The sequence below is a fragment of the Heterocephalus glaber genome, unplaced genomic scaffold (assembly GCF_053883595.1).
Source record: "Heterocephalus glaber isolate CG9 unplaced genomic scaffold, H.glaber_assembly_v1.0 deba00001778, whole genome shotgun sequence".
In the NCBI taxonomy this organism is placed as follows: Eukaryota; Metazoa; Chordata; class Mammalia; order Rodentia; family Bathyergidae; genus Heterocephalus; species Heterocephalus glaber.
In genome coordinates, this window is record NW_028258465.1 from 3,974,007 (window position 1) to 3,989,853 (window position 15,847).

Sequence of the window (15,847 nt, forward strand, 5' to 3'; positions counted from 1 at the left end):
GTGTGTGGTCTGTTTTGGAGAACATCCCGTGTGCAGCTGAGAAGTATGTGTGTTCTGTTGTTTTGGGGTGGAACACTCTGTAGACATCTACTAAGTCCATGTGTTCAAAAGTTTGGTTCAGTTTTTATATTTCTTTGTTGATTTTTTTTTTCTTTTGGTTTATCTGTCTATATGTGATAGTGGCGTATTGAGATTTCCCATTACAATTCTTTTAGTGCTTATTTGATTTTTCATGGTCATTACTGTTTGTTATTTGGTGCATATATACTCATGATTGTCATCTCATCCTCTTATATTGTTCTCTTTACAAGAACATAGTGACCTTCTTTGTCTCTCTCAATCAGTCTTGGCTTGAAATCCACTTTGTCAGCGAAGAGAATAGGTATCCCCTGCCTTTTTCTGGGTTTCTGTCACATGGAGTATTATTTTCCATCCTTTGACTTTCAGTCTGTGAGGTTTTTTTTGAATTAAATGTTTTTCTTGTGTGTAGCATATTATTGGATCTTGCTTGTTGATCCATTCTGCCAGTCTCTTTCAATGGTGAATTGAGACCATTTACATTGATGGTTATAACTGAGATGTATTGACTTTTGTTTGTCATGTTATTTTCCTGTTGTTGGTACACACACACACCCTCCCCCATTCACTTGCTTCCCTTGCCTGGCAGATTCTTAATGTTGGGCTTCATGCAGTTGTAGTCTTTATTATCTCTTTCTAGAATGTCCTTCAGAACATTTTGGAGTTCTGGTTTGGTGGTCATGAGTTTCTTCAGGTGCTCTTTATCATGGAAGTATCTTATTTCTCCCATCAATTTTGAAAGATAGTTTTGCAGGGTACCTCATTCTGGGCTGGAGATTGTTTTCTTTTAGAGCTTGAAATACTTCAAGCTTTCCTTGACTTGAGGGTTTGTGTTGAGAAGTCTGCTGTAATTCTGATGTGCTTTCCTTTATATATGATTTGTTTCTTTAACAGCTTTTAATATTTATTCTTCTGTGTGTTGAGTTTCTGGAATCTTGATTATTATATGCCTTAGTGTAGATTTTATTTGATCATGACTAATTGGAATTCTATATGACTCACTTAACTGTATGTCAAATTATTTTTCCCTGTTTGGGAAGTTTTCTACCATCCTGTGGACAGGTTTTTAATGTCATTTGTGCTATCTCCTTTTTTTCATTGACTTGGATCTTTCTTATGTTATTCTTCTTTGTATCATCTAGCAGCTGCTGGACTGACTTTTTGTGGTCCTTTGCTTTGCTTTTTTATGATTGCTAGCCCCATGCTTGTCTTCTTGATCTGATATTCTGTCCTCACGTTGGCTCGTTCTTCTGCATATACTTTCAGTGGAATTTTTAATCTCCTGGATATCTGTTTGAATCTGTTTCATGGCTTCCATTTCTTTACTATGTTGGGCATTCATGGTTTCCATCATTTTCCTGAGCTCCTGTATTGTTTTTTTGTGTATCTCTGCTCTAGAGTCACTAACTATGTCCTTCTTTATAGTCTCCATCTCTGTAGTTATCTCAGAAATTATTTCTGATGTGATTTTTTTCTAGAGTTTCATTCATCTGCTTTGTTACTTCCTCTGTTACCACTTCAGAGAGTCTAGGTGGGTGGCTTTCGAATTGTTCCACCTCATTGTCCCTTCCATTTGCCTTTGGTGAGCTGGAAGTCTGGGGTTGCTTCTTGCTTGAGTGTCTTCTCATTTTCTTTTCTTTTTTTTTAGTTTAATTCCTGGGTTGATGCTTATAAATTGCCTATAGCAGGTATCTTTATTGCTAGTATTGAGAACCCTTAGGAAATGACTTCTTCCAGGTGTCTCTGGCTTTAGGGTTTTGAGTCTGTTGAAAGATCTTACTTCTTTGCTTTATTGGGGATGAGCAGTTCTAGCCTATTTGACCTAGCCTCTGATTTTTTGGTACTGGCCTTTAGTATTGTTTATGACTCTCAGGCAATCTCAGTCTTGGCATACCAGGAAGAACAACTGATGAGAACAATTATGTTACCTTGGCTAAAGTAGTACAATCACTAATAACAATAGCATCAAACACAGCCTAGAAAATGACAAAATTTGTTAACTATTAATTTGCCACCTTTAACCAAAAGAACTAGATTTATAGTTAGATAATAAAATCTAAAACATACCAGAAAGTTGTATACAGCAAATATCCCTTCAGTATGGTGATTTTACCCTCAGTGGAGAAAAATGTAAAAGGGTTAGGGAGGAAAAAAATAGAGAAATAGAACAAGAGGAAGAGATAAGCAAGGCCAGAGGACAAAGGAAGAGTACACGAACTCTGGGAAACTGGTGAAGACAGGAGGAAAAGAGAGAAGAAGAAATAAAAACAAGTTCGGTTCAGAACAATAGCAAAAAACTAGAAACAACGTTCACACTCATATAAAAACAAAAACAATCAAAAAATGTCCACTTCAGGGCATGTCTCTGCTGTCACTGGTCCAGGGATTAGGCAGGCAGAGCCTAGCTCTTTGTTGAATAATCCCTGTAATCCAGCTGTAGATTTTCAGCAGGGTAGTGGATAATCTCAGCAAGACTGCACCTTTAGTTGCACTGAAGTTCAGGCTGGGTTCTGGCTTTGAAGCTGGATCCTGATTTGTTTAGCCTGCAACACTCCATGTGCCTCCTGCCAGTTTGAACTCATTAACTTCCTGCTGATTTGAACTTGGTTTTGCCTTGCCTTGATACTAGCTGCTGCTAGATGGAGCCAGCCTGTAACTGCTCTGAGTTCCAAGCTTAGTTGGCCCTTAAAGATGGCTGCCTGCCAATTGCCCTCTCTTTGGGGACATCTGAAACTGAATAACTCACCAACCACTGCAGTCTGCTGCATCCACTGCTCGGTTTCACTGGTATATTTCTCTGTGGAGGCCTCTGGGGTCACCAATAGTCACTGGGCACCTGCAGTTCAAGCTGCCCTTCCCAGGAAGTGAGTTGGGGCTCAAGAAGAAATTCCCGTTTGCCACCTCAGTCTTCTGCCTTGAGGTCTCTCTCCTCTCTCTTCTTGTGGGCTTCAATTCTCCCTTCAGATCCTTGGTGGGTTCCAGGGACCGACTTCCCTCCTCCTCTTCCTCACATTGCTCCGTTCCAGCATCTGGACACCAAATCTCAGAGAGGCTTTTTCTCTGCTGTTCACCACTCCGTCACCTTCCCAGAAGTCTGAACACACCTTTTAAAAGAAGTATCCTTTCTTGAAGTTCAGATGTTGCTGTCAGCCTGCTTTATTGCATTTGCCATATAAACTGTCTGAAAGAAGCAGGGAACATTTGAGAACTCCATGATTAAAAGCCGTTCTGGATGTTCCTTCGGCAGGGTGTTCTCCATAAGTGGTGAAGAGTCAGTGGTGTCGCCCACAGTGACCTGGCCAGTCACCAGGAAGTTGGGGTGCAGTCTGGACCCTGGCAATACGACATTTGAGAATCGTCACTAACTTCTGATCCTCTTATTTCATGTATGAAACTAGAGGCTTGGGTGATTTATCATATACGTATCAGATTCTGCCCAAAAACCGTATACACACTTCTGGAAAAGAAAAATAATGAATGTCTGAACGCTCATGCCCACCACCTTGAGCACCTCTTGTAACTGTAGAGGCCACAGGTAAGTGGTATTACTGGCGGATGCCTGTGTATATGTGTACATGTTAAGTACATGTTTTAATATTTAGTAAATGTGTATTTACATTTTAAATACATATTTAACATTTTAATAGCGTATAATCATAATGCCCAGAAATCTTGTATAGTTTTTGAGCCTAATGCCCCCAAAATAATTTTTATAGCCTTTATTTTTTTCCATTTGTAATGTTTTCTTGCCTATTGGTAGACTTGCTACTGTAATACTAACCTGTAAACCTTTCTGCTGGTGCTGGACTTCCTTCATTTTTATTTTATTTTATTTTTTAAAAATTTTTTATTTTTTTTGGTACTGGCAATCAAACTCTGTCCTTGAGCTTTGGAGGCAGGCAGCGGAACCACTGAGCTAAATCCCTGGCCCCACTTCCTTCATTTTTAATCTTCCTGCTCACTGCCCCTTCCCTCCCTGTTCCAGACATTACCATCTGGTTACGGTGGATTGTTTCAACAGCAGGTATTGTGTTTACATAGCAGTGTCGTGTTCTGTCTGCTCAGTTATTACCTTAGGTTGCTCACCTTTGTGTTTCCACTGACACAGTGCCAACTTTGCGCCCTGGTCCCTGTGGCCCCGTCCAGGAGTAGAGCTGAGCACTGCCAGGGTGTGGACACCTGAGAAGCCACTGTGTCACCATCCAGAGTGGCTCCTTCAGTGCCGTTTTCAACCAGCAACACCCAGGAGTGCCTGCTGCCTCAGCCCTGCCAGTATTGGGGTTAGCTCCTCAGTTTTGCTGATCTGAAGTGACATCTCTTTGTTATTTTAGTTGGTGTTTGTTCCTTAGCAGTGTTCTCTTCACTCCATGCCCAGACATGCTCTGTTTCCTCTTCTATAATATGCTGAAAACAGCAGCTAAGGAAGCAAGTGTGTGTTCGCATGGGAACTCAGGAAAGTGGAGACAGCGCTGATTGAAGGAAATCAGCTCTGCATTTGGAATATCTAAATTTCTTCAAGCTGTCTTTCTAATTTCTATTGAAAATTCATCAGTGTAAAATGTGCCATTTGACTAATTGCCTTGATTGGTGGTAACGGTCATTGCTCACTTGGAGTAGAATGTATTCAGGTAACAACTGCTGACTCCCTGGTCCCCTCTCCCGGGGCCCCACTCTGGGGCGCGTCTGGCTGGACACCTGCACAGCCGCAGGCTTCTTTCTCCCAGACTGTTCACCCAACCCAGTCTTCTGCCCGGCGCTTGGCCTGGGCTCCTGCTCTCGGCGGATGCCTGTGGCTTCCAGGGAGCGCTCCGTGCTGTCTCCGGGAACCCGTTTCCCGGGTGCTTCCCTGGGCCTGAAGTAGATTCCTCCGTCCGGCCCTCTGCCTTTCCGCCTGGCTTCAGCCCCATTCCGTGGCTTCTGCCTCCCAAGTGCAGCTCAGCACGTGTGTGCAGTGGGGGTGCTGCCCCTCGCACACCGGATTTTGCGGAGACCTCCATCCACAGCTGGTCGCGTCGCGTCTTCTTCCAGGTCACCACCCCTGACCTCACGTCTCCAACTGCTCTTCCCTGTGAACTTTGTCGGCTCCTCTGGGTCTTGTAGACTTAACATACTCCTTTTCAGGGGTCTTACTTCCTAAATTGGAGCTTTTCATGTGTGTAATGTACTGCATCTTGTACCTTCTCTAACTGCCAGATACTCCCGGTAGCCCTGTTCTGTAGCAAAACAATGAAGACTGTCTGTCCATTTTTATGTGTGAGTAACATGCAGCCTCATATTTTAATCTCACTTTTTAAAAAATCTTAGTAATAGACTTGGATAATCACATACACACACACCTCCAAGTACTGGGAAAATCTCCAGCTTCCCCCTTGCTCACCGGCCAAGTGCTGTCAGAAGGGAGTGTGGCAGCCAATTCCTATTGAATGGACACTATCCAGGGATTCCAGTTTGGCCCAGAATTGAAACCAGGGAGTTTTGGAGATGAGAGATGGTTGCCCCCCCCCCCACCCCCGTTTTGCAACACATGAAGAATGCTAATTAATTCAGCCGGGATGTGGTGGTGCACCTCTGTAATCCCAGCACTGGGGAAGCTGAGGCAGGAGGATCACCTATCACCGGGAGTTTCAGCCCAGTCTGGGCTACACAGCGAGACCCTATCAGAGTTAGAAAAGAAAAAAGACCGCTAGCTGCAAAACGAGCACACCGCACCACCTGTATTTTTCTGCTGCCTGGCTCCCGGAGTCGGGCCATGACGTCCACCGCCCATTCTCTGGCGGGGCCCAGGGCTGGAGCGCGCAGAGCCAGCAGCAGTCAGCAGGAAGTGAAAGCGGCACTGTGGAGCCCGTTTTGCCTCAGGGCGCACTGGTGAGGCTACAAGTCCCTCTTCGGAGGGGAGGAACGGGAATGCAGCAAGCGTGGCCCTCGGCAGGGAAGACCTCCGGGCCAGCCCGAGCACTGTACTGCGGGAGCTGGGGCTGGGTAAGGCCGGCAGTGCGGCCCCTCTCGCGCCCACTGGCCCCCACCTTCCCACACTGAAGCCTTTGCCCAGGGACGCCAGGCCACAGACAGCGACGGTGCCACCACCCAGCCCTGCCCTGGTGCGCCCTCGCTCCACTCCTCCCGCGGTTCCTCTCCCCAGTGCCCAGCCGGTTGGGGGGAGGGGGGAGAAAGCCCCCCCCCCCGCAGGGCCAGGCAGGGGACCAGCAGACCTTGCCCTGGGGGGGCGGGTGGGGTTGGGGGGAAACTGCAAGTCACCGCTCTTGCTCTCCTTGTTTTGGCCAAGCCGGTGCGGGAGAATTTAAGTTTCTTAGTTTATTCTCTCCAGTTCTCCCCTCTGTCCTTCAATAAGGAACTGTTAGAAGCATTTGAAAAATCATTTGTGAGAAAACCTTCAGGAGGACCTAGAAGGAGCAGGCACACTTGGGGTCGTCCACTCTCTTCTTGGTGTAGTGTGTTTTAACTTCAACATTTTTAAGACTCGACTCAGAGGGGCTGTCGCACTGTAACATGTCTCCTCACTGTATCAAGGGTTAATTGAAATTCAAGATGAAATTTTTATAATGTGCTAAATTGTCCAGGAAAAATTGAACACTCACTGAATAGATTTCATATGTTCGCAAGCATTTAAGACAAGAATGAAGAACCTTAAAATACCACCAACATCATTACCAGCACCACCCCGCCACCCTTGGTGATACTGGGGATGGACCCAGGGCTTTCCCAGCCCATTTTGCTGTCTAATTGCCCAGGCTCGGCTTAAACTTGGGGTCCTCTGTTGTGCCCAGATCGCGAGGTCCCCAAAGACCACCAAGGAACCGATTCCGATGTAAACACACGAGGGTCGTTTATTCAAGCTTGAGCAGGGACTCTCAGCTGTCACCGACGCAGCGGGTCAAGATTGAGAGCCCTGGCTCTAAAACACCAGGGGTTTTTATAGAGGTTACAGCAGGGCGCGGGGTTTCAAATCACACGCAAATCACACAGTTGGCTAGCATTTAGCAAGTTTTGAAAGTTTAAACCTAATTGGCTGGGCCTTGCGCACTGAACTGCAAACAGCTGCTCAAGTCATCGAAAAGAACATCTGGGATACTGGGGTATTGGGGTAACTACTGATTAGCTGTTGCAGGCCATCAAGAAGAGCATCTGGGACATTGAGGCAGCTACCGATTAGCTGTCGCTAGGCTAGTTGCTAGGGGACTGCTGGACATTATCACAGGCAGGTGGCCAAAGTGCATCTTGTGGTTTTTCTCGGAACTAGAATTTATGTCCAGGCCACCTTTACTCTAAAATGAGGCCAAAACTTTAAAATGGAGTCACTCAGGTCTCACACCTCCCACCCCAGTTTCCTAGAGAATTGGAACTACAGGCAGCACACCACCAGCTCAGCAGATGTTCACGTAACTACAGCCCTGGATCACATTAATATTACAGCTTGGCAGACACACCTCATTCCCTGTGCTAATGAAATCCTTTGACAGCAGGAAGGAAAGAGTATTGGTTTATCAAAAGATGAGTAGAGTTACAAGCTTAGTTAAGCTATTTATACTTAGTTGTGCTAAGCTATTCCCTTAGTTATGGGAAGTCCTTTATTTTTAAGATGTGCATATAGGTTCTTACTGAAAAGGGAGGTTTGGAGAAAGAAGAAAATAGGCAGAACTCTGAGAATTTGTAAGCTGAATTAAGACTAGGACAAAAGACATTTCAAATGAACTGATTGACTTGCCCAAAGATTATTACACAAAAACATCTATACTGCCATATATCAGTCCACAACTGGAAGTTTAAACTTAAAAATTATTGTTTACTGTAGCACTAAAATCATGAGATATTCAGCTTAATCTAACACAATGTGCATAATGTGTGCTGAAAACCACTGCTCACCAACAAGACAAGGGAGCAGGGTTGCGGGGAGGAAGTGAGAGAGGCAGGTCTGTGGGCCAGGAGGCCTGAAGCTTCACTGTTGGTAAGGTGTCGGTCCTTGCAGATTTACTTAGTGAATTCACTTTGTGGAAAGGGAAAGAACTTGAAGAGCCAGGAACTTTGAAAAAGGAAAACAAAGTTGGCATCAGAACCTCCTTACTGTAGAGCTGGAGTAATTACAACTGTTGGGATTGTTAAAAGGATGATTGCACAGGTAGTGAAGCTGATTAGACAGCGTCTGACAATTAGATGTCCACTTACCAGGAAAGAAGGCTTGGCTTTTACCCATTCCTCAAGCCACAGACAAAAATGAACTCAAATAGGTCGCTCTGACTGGAGAACTTAAAGACGTAAAACTTGTAAAAGAAAACACAAGATAAACTTTCTTCGTGTCCTTGGGCCAGACTAATTGTTCTCTGACACAGCACTGAAAGCAAGATCTATTACGGAAAAGAGTAATAAGATGAACTTAAATAAGTAAAGTGGAATTAAAAACTTCAGAAGACACCGTTAAAAGAATGCAAAGATGAGCTATAGACTGAAAGATTATTTGGAAATTACAAATCTGACGAAAGTCCATAAGGACCAGAATATTCAAAGACCTCTTAACTTTAGTAATAGGAGAACAACCCAACAGCAACAACAGCTGGCCGAAAGATTTGAATAGATATTTCACTAACGAAGGTATGCAAATGGCAAACGAGCTTTCAGCTGTGGAATTTGTCATAGGCTAGTGAGGAGGGGGAGCAATTAGAACTCTTGCACATTCCTCGTGGGAATGCAGTTTCTTATAACGTTTGAAATATGCTACTGTGTGGCCCAGAAATCCCACTTATGTATCTCGCTGCCCCAGGAATGAAAGTCAGAGCTGACCCAGGAGCATGTTTATGACTGTGTGTAGTGTCTGTCTTCAAAATTACCAAAAGCAGGGAACAAAGGTGTGGTTCATCTGTGGGGTGAATGTTCCGGGCAATAGGAAGGAATTTCCTAAATACACAGAATCTTACATGCATTATGCTAAGAAAAACCCAAACTCATGAAACTGTGTTTTAAATAATTCCATTCATGTGATGTCTGGAAAAGGCAAAACTATAGGGCCGGAAAGCACACCCTTGATTGTAGGGATGAGGGACCTGAGGGAATTTTGGAGGAAGATGAAACAGTTTGCAGGTTTGGTGGTTAAGGTTACAGAGTGTGTGTGTTTCTCAGAATTCATAGAACTCCACATCAAAAAATGCAAACTAGAAAAAATTGCAAGTTTACAGTATTTGTTTTAAGAGGGATTAGGTAAGAATAATTCATCCTGAAGTTGCTACTCAGAAGTGAAGGCAGTCTTTGTGCATGTATGTCAGAGAAAGCAACCATCTTACAGTTTGTTACTGTAACAGTGTTGCTCATTGGATGCTAAGTCATGCCTCCTTTAAGCCACATGATAAAAGGAAACGATATAGTATTGCATAATCTTTAAGCTCTCCTGCAGTCTTTTTGTGTTACCTAACCCCTTGCTAAGTGAAATTACTCCCTTAGAAAAGTTTGTCGAACCATTGACACCACCGGAGTGAAGTTGTGGAGGAAGAAGTCAGGGAGCTCTTTCTTTGAAGGGAGCTGGGGAGAAAAGCCATGCAGAGATTAAACCAACTCTAGGGGAGGGTAAAAGCTGAAATGAAGTCCAAGTTTCAGCAGGAGAATGAAGGTACAGTATTTAGGGTCCGAGGAGGGAATACATAAGGAGAGTAGTATTGGGCTGAACTAGAGAATGGCAGCTTAGAAGCCATTGGAAATCTACTCTCCTCGGCATGTTAACTTGACTTTGCAAAAGGACGCTGCCTGTAGTCGGTGGCAGTTTGTTGGATCATAGAAACAATGCCTGTGTGATTTGTTGACGACGTCTACTTATCTGTTGTGGACTAGAACTTCCGTAGCCTTGAGGACCTGCAAGAAGAGATGGTGTATTTTTAGATTGTTTCTTAAAGGAAAGCAACAAGCTAGTCAGTGGTCTGCGCAGCACCTGGCATGTATTGAGTGTTCAGTGGGTGATTGGATGTTGATACATTTGGTAACTAAAGGAGAGAGAACTGTTTGTAAGTAAACCTATCGCTTTTGACTCTTGAGATTGAGGAATGTTATCTCTAACGCCACTTTGCTCTCCTGACATCTGTCTGAGCGGAAATTAATCATGTTCCAGCTTGAGTCAGGCAAGTGGGGAAAAGAATCCTAGGACATTTTCCTCTGTGCTTTTGTCTTGCTTCAGCTCTGTGACCAGTGATTTCCTGTGTGCCCACCCGTGCTTCTTGGTTTCAGGGAGAGGCTGGAGTGGGACCTCGGGCAGTGTCCTCGAGACTGGAGTTGTCTGTGGCCTGGGGCCTCATGAGCCCTATGAGGCTGCACGGAAGCGTGTGTGTTTTCTCCTCTTACATTGTGAGGATTTTCAGAATTAAAGTTGGATGGAGGAAAACATAGGTGTAAATACCAGAACACATACTTAGGGCGCTGGTTACCTCTCTTACACACACACGCCATTTCTCTTTGAAGAAGAGAAGTCAGAGCAGAGAGCTCTTACTGCCTTAAAAAAAAGAGCAGCAACTCTTTTTTTCTTTTGTATCTTTCTTGTTTTTCTTTCTAAAAAGTCATTTTTAGTTCTCGTACAGTGAAATTGACCTTTTTATGCACACAGTTCTTTGAATGTTGGCAGGTATGAGGACAGAGCAGCTCTGTCACCCCCGCAGTCCCTGTCCTCGCTTGCCCATTGTTAACAAGGCGTCTGTAACGCCGCTGGTTCTCTGCACTGAGACGTGGCTTCTGAGCTGTCCGTCATGTCTTGGCTGCAGGTGACTTCGCCGTGCTCCTCAAGGCCGGCATGACCGTGAAGCAGGCCATTGTGTACAACCTCCTCTCCGCCATGATGGCGTACGTGGGCATGCTCATCGGCACGGCAGTGGGCCAGTACGCAAACAACATCACGCTCTGGATCTTCGCCGTCACCGCGGGCATGTTCCTCTATGTAGCCCTGGTGGACATGGTAAGGCGCTCCATGTGTTCTTCTTGTCCTGAATCTGCAAGTAGAATGCAGCTTTCAAAAAGGGAGGGAATCCTAGAGTGGTTTGAAACCAAACTGTCCTTAAAAATATAACCCATGTTGAAGAATGCAGTATCCTATATAATCTGTTGTGGAGAGGCATTAAGGTAGGATCTCTTTTCCAAAACAGTTGGGATGCTGAAAACTTCTGAGCAAGTGATGTCTAAAACACCAGTAGTAGTATATGCAATTACAGAACAGTTACACCGCTCTGCAGATACTGGGACAGCAGTGTTTTATTGCTCTTTTTTCAAGCTTGGTGTATGGTAAAAAATGGAGAAATACGACACCTGTCTGGTAAGCCAGCCTTCTTTGGGAAATTGGTATGTATTCCAAGAGATTCCTGTCAACTTTCTTATTGCTAACTTCAGCTTAAAGCTGATAAAGCTAAAACGCTGCAAGTGAGGTTTACTTCAATTTTGTTGTAATACCCTAAATATGACAGTGTTTCTACAAAACTAGCAGTTTGGTTTGTTTTTAACTAGGTAGTACATTCGCTTCTACCCCTAGTAGACTATCACATAGTCTGATTTCATAGCTACGCAGCCTATTTTTTTTTTCTTTCTTTTTTTTTTTTTTTTTTGGTGCTGGGGATTGAACTCGGGTCCTTGTGGTTGCGAAGCAGGTAGCGGAACCGCTGAGCTAAATCCCTGGCGGCCTAAATTCTAATCATAGAATCAACGCCTGTTCTCAAAAGTTGCAAACCATGAAGAAGGAGAAGCGATAAATCTAATTTACACTGTTCTGTCTGGGTAGCCCTCTGCTCTCCTCAGACCTCTGACTTCCTCCGCTCCCCTCCCCTCCCCTCCCCTCCCCCAGGGCCCCTTACTTCCTGGGCCCCGCAGCCCCTGCCGGCCAGTGTCCATGTCCCTCTGGCCCCATGTCCCTGTGGGCACATGGCCTGAGTGTCCTGCCCTCGGGAGAGGCTCTGTTAACTTGGCTTCCCCTCCAGCTGTCGCCCTCTTCCCTGGTTCAGCAGATTGATCGCTGCGTATTCTCTTTTCTTCCTTGAGTCTGATGCTGTCAGTTTCCCCGACTGCTCTGCCAGGCAGAATTCCCTGTGAAATCTGCCGTGGTCCTCAGCGAGCCTTAGCCCACTGGTCATCTGGTTGTCCTGGCGGCAGCACCCACCAGTTGCTCTCTCCTTCCTCTTTGTGGAAGGCGTTCCTGCCTCATTCTGATCTGTGGGAACAGGTGCCGAGCAGTGCCGGGGTGGGGGAGTGTCACAGTAAGGCGGTGGTTGGAGAAGAGCCGCCGTCCACTGCAGTTCTTGAGCACGTTGTGATGCCATGATGCACCGTGTTTGCTGCTGGGGAGAGGAGGCTGGGGCTGCACTGGGGCTGCTCTGTGACAGGGCGTCTGAGGGAGGCTGGGAATGGGCAGGGCGCCCTGGACTGAGGGAAGGGCATCGCGAAAGCCCACGATGCTTGGTGACGTCCCTTTGGCTGCACCTTTGCCCCCAGGCTTGTGCGCTGAGGAAATAACTACTAGCAGGACAAGCCAGCAAACACAGTGGCATTCTTTGCAATTTCACAGTCACATTGGAAGTGCTGTCGGTGTTTAAGAGAAAGGGAACAAAGTCTGTCTATTTTCTAATATTTTTATTGACAACCACAGTTACCATTTTCTAAATGTTGAATGTAGAAATGGCATGCATGTTGTCACCGAGTGGCTGTCACACATCGTGGCAGGCCATGCCCCCGTGTAACTCTGGGAGCCATTAGATGGCCTGGCCACCTGGGCTGTGGGAAGATTTTTATTTATTTAATTTAAAGCTCTTTGAGAAGACAGCAGCGCCAGACAGTTTACTTTGAGGCTCCCGCAGGATGTCCCGGTGGATCTGGGACTCAGCAGGTGGTCTGTAGGCCGGTCCAGAAGCCGTGCCAGGGTGTCAGTGCCAGGCCGGAACTGCCCTGGGGAGGCGCGCTGCCTGCTGTGCTGGGGCTGCAGGACTGATGGGAGGTGGTGCGGCACTCTGGACAGGTTTTCCCACAAAACCAAGGAGAAGGGAGAAGAAAGAAGCAGCCTTTCACTAGAGCTGGCGCAGGGGCTGCCACTTGTGAACTGCGAGCTTTGAGCTGTCCCTAAAGATGTGCTTCCTTTCTGCAGCTCCCGGAAATGTTGCACGGTGATGGCGACAGTGAGGAACACGGCTTCTGCCCTGTGGGGCAGTTCGTCCTGCAGAATTTAGGGCTGCTGTTTGGGTTCGCCATCATGCTGATCATCGCGCTCTATGAAGACAAAATCGTGCTTGACATTCAGTTCTGAGGGCTCCAGGAGCCCTGAGGATGCAAGGGTCCCTCGCGCCTTGGTGCCATCCGTCCGCCAGTGGCTTGCAGTGCTCACGAGTCCCGCAGTTGAGCCTTGCCCTGAGACTGGTGCTCAGTACTCTCTCCCCGAGTACAGGGATATTTTAAAGTTTGAGACAGGAGAAAGTGGGACTCCATGAACTAATGTCAATGTATGTTTGATTAAGACTTTTTAAAAAGTAATCATATAAAACACTAAAGTAGTCTCCTTACTAGTAGAAACTTCTGTGGCTATGCAGAAATAAAAACTGAACCAAAAAAATCATTTAAACCTTGAGAATATATGAAATGAACTGTGAGCGGATATGTCGTGTGCTAAGGATGGCACGTGGTGCCCTTTGTTTCAGCTCCGTGCCTGCCGCCATAGGGACCAGCTCAACACAACTTTGAAACCACGTAGTAGATAAGAACTAGAGGAAAGCTCAGGCTGCGGTAGGGTATGAATTAGCATCGGGGAAAACCCTTATTCTTGAATCTAGAGTTACTATTTTTGTATATATTTGCATAGTGTTTAAACCTGCAGCCTAAACTACTGAAATTTGTGATTGTATGTTTGTGTGAGCTTTGGTTTAATGACAGATTCATAATGGTTCTTTGTACTGTTATACTACTTGGTGTTTGGGGGTATTTTTCTGTTTTTTAAGACTATAATTTTGCTTTTGTTTGGGGGAGGTGGGGGGTGTCAGCATGTGGTCAAATGGTTTTTCCTTACGATTACAACCTTCTAGAACATATCAAAGAAATGAACCCAAACATGGTCTAAATTACTCAGTTTTCCAACTTGACAGTACTAACTCAGTTGGTTGGGAAACTGGATTTCCAAATGTTCGCATCCTAGTTTGGCACCGGAAGCCAGGCACCGGCTGTGAATGGCTGTGCGTTGCAAGGCACAAAGTGCAAGTTTGCAGCTGCCTGCTGTGGGCGTGAAGTGTTGCCTGCACAGTGCCAGGGCAGATGCGTCATGCCGGACGGGTGTGGGGCGGAGGCTGAGCCCAGCTCTCTCGATCCTCTGTGCCAAGACGCGCTGCTGGTTCCCAGCAGGGACCGGTTCCTTCCTGGGTGCCCGTTCTCCTGCCAGTCGCACTTGCAGCGACTGAGAAGCGCAAGCCACGTTTCTCCCCCATTTGGCGGGTCATGTGTAGTGCTAGTCGTGCATGTAGGCTTCGTTTACACTCCTTGCCATGTGGTTTCACCTAGCACGTCAGGCCAGTGCCTGGCGCTGTGCCTGCCACCGTGTCTCCATCTGCCTGGCAGCCAGTGTAGCTCCTTATTGATCTTCCCGCTAGACATGGAAGAGCCAGACTCTCCATTCCATGTGAAACGTCTCCATTGCATCCTCTCCTCCTCCCAGTTCCTCTCCTCTTACTCTGTGGATTTTTAAAAAACAACCAAACTTCAAGAGCAGCACACCTATCCTGGTGTTAATAGATTATTGCCAGTGTTTCTGCTTTACGCTGCAGCACAGGAGTAGATGGTGTTACATCCTTGAGTTATGCTTGAATCTGAAAATTACTTTTGCTTTTCTCGTGGCCTCTTTGTAATAACCACATAGATTGTTTTCAGCGTTGGGCACTGAATCGAGACAGCCCTCATTTCATTGCTTGGCCCTTCAAGCAACCTAGTGAAAAGGTGCTGACATTTTATTTAGTACTGCCAACTGTACGTGATCTTGCTTTTGGAACCAGGAAATACTTACCAATCACTTTTTTGGGTTTTACACCCAACGAGGATTCTGCATTCCAGCTTTAAATCTGCTGCATTTAAAAGCAACAGCTGGAATATATTCCCAGTCTTAAAAGAAATGCCTCATTCAAAGCAGATAGGTTATGCTAAGGTATACAAAGTTTTATATTCTCTCAGAAGTGGTATTATCTTTCTTTGCTAGATTTTCTTAACTTCGTAAGAGGTCTGTAACAGTTGCTGCTAGTATTTTGATAAGGTTCCACCAGTGGTTAGTTTTCACATCATTTTTCTAGTGCATAGTTTCGAGTCTTACTAGACAATCTTAATTCCACTACATTTCTGTTTGGCTCCAACATTCCATTAGCTTAACCAGTCTAATTTTAACATGCGTTTGTTGGAGGTCATTAATGTTACTTGTACAACGCTGTCACTGTGTGACATCCATATGAATTTTGATGTATATCACATTGCATTCAATCAGCTGTGATTATGCTTAGAAATACTATAGTAACTATGTGCAGTGTGAATTTTTACCATTAACAGTAAGTCAGTGGCTTAAATGTGATTATGGTTCTGCAAGGTGATCTTGCTAAAATATCTAAGCTTTTGTTGTAACTGATATCATTTTTTAAAAATTTATAAAGCTGGAAATGATCATATGCTGTTTTTTTCATTGTCAACAGTGCTGTGTCATTTTATGTATGTTCCTGATGCTTATGGAACTCTCCCAGAATAAAGTTATTCCAAAAGAGCAAATACATCAGCGTGTTTCCCTTACTGT

General features: G+C 45.3%; 1 protein-coding gene across 6 annotated transcripts in view; it reads left to right on the forward strand.

Moving 5' to 3' along the window:
* The window catches only part of Slc39a10 (solute carrier family 39 member 10), a 117,726-nt gene extending 101,902 nt beyond the window's left edge, over positions 1–15,824 (forward strand). For all 6 annotated transcript variants that reach the window (XM_004868950.4, XM_004868949.4, XM_004868953.3 and 3 more), the window contains exons 9-10: positions 10,827–11,017; positions 13,184–15,824. In XM_004868950.4, coding sequence (XP_004869007.2) covers positions 10,827–11,017; positions 13,184–13,342 — 350 coding nt within the window. In that variant the 3' untranslated portion in view covers positions 13,343–15,824. The remainder of the gene's footprint in view (positions 1–10,826; positions 11,018–13,183) is intronic.
* Positions 15,825–15,847: the final 23 nt, after the last annotated feature.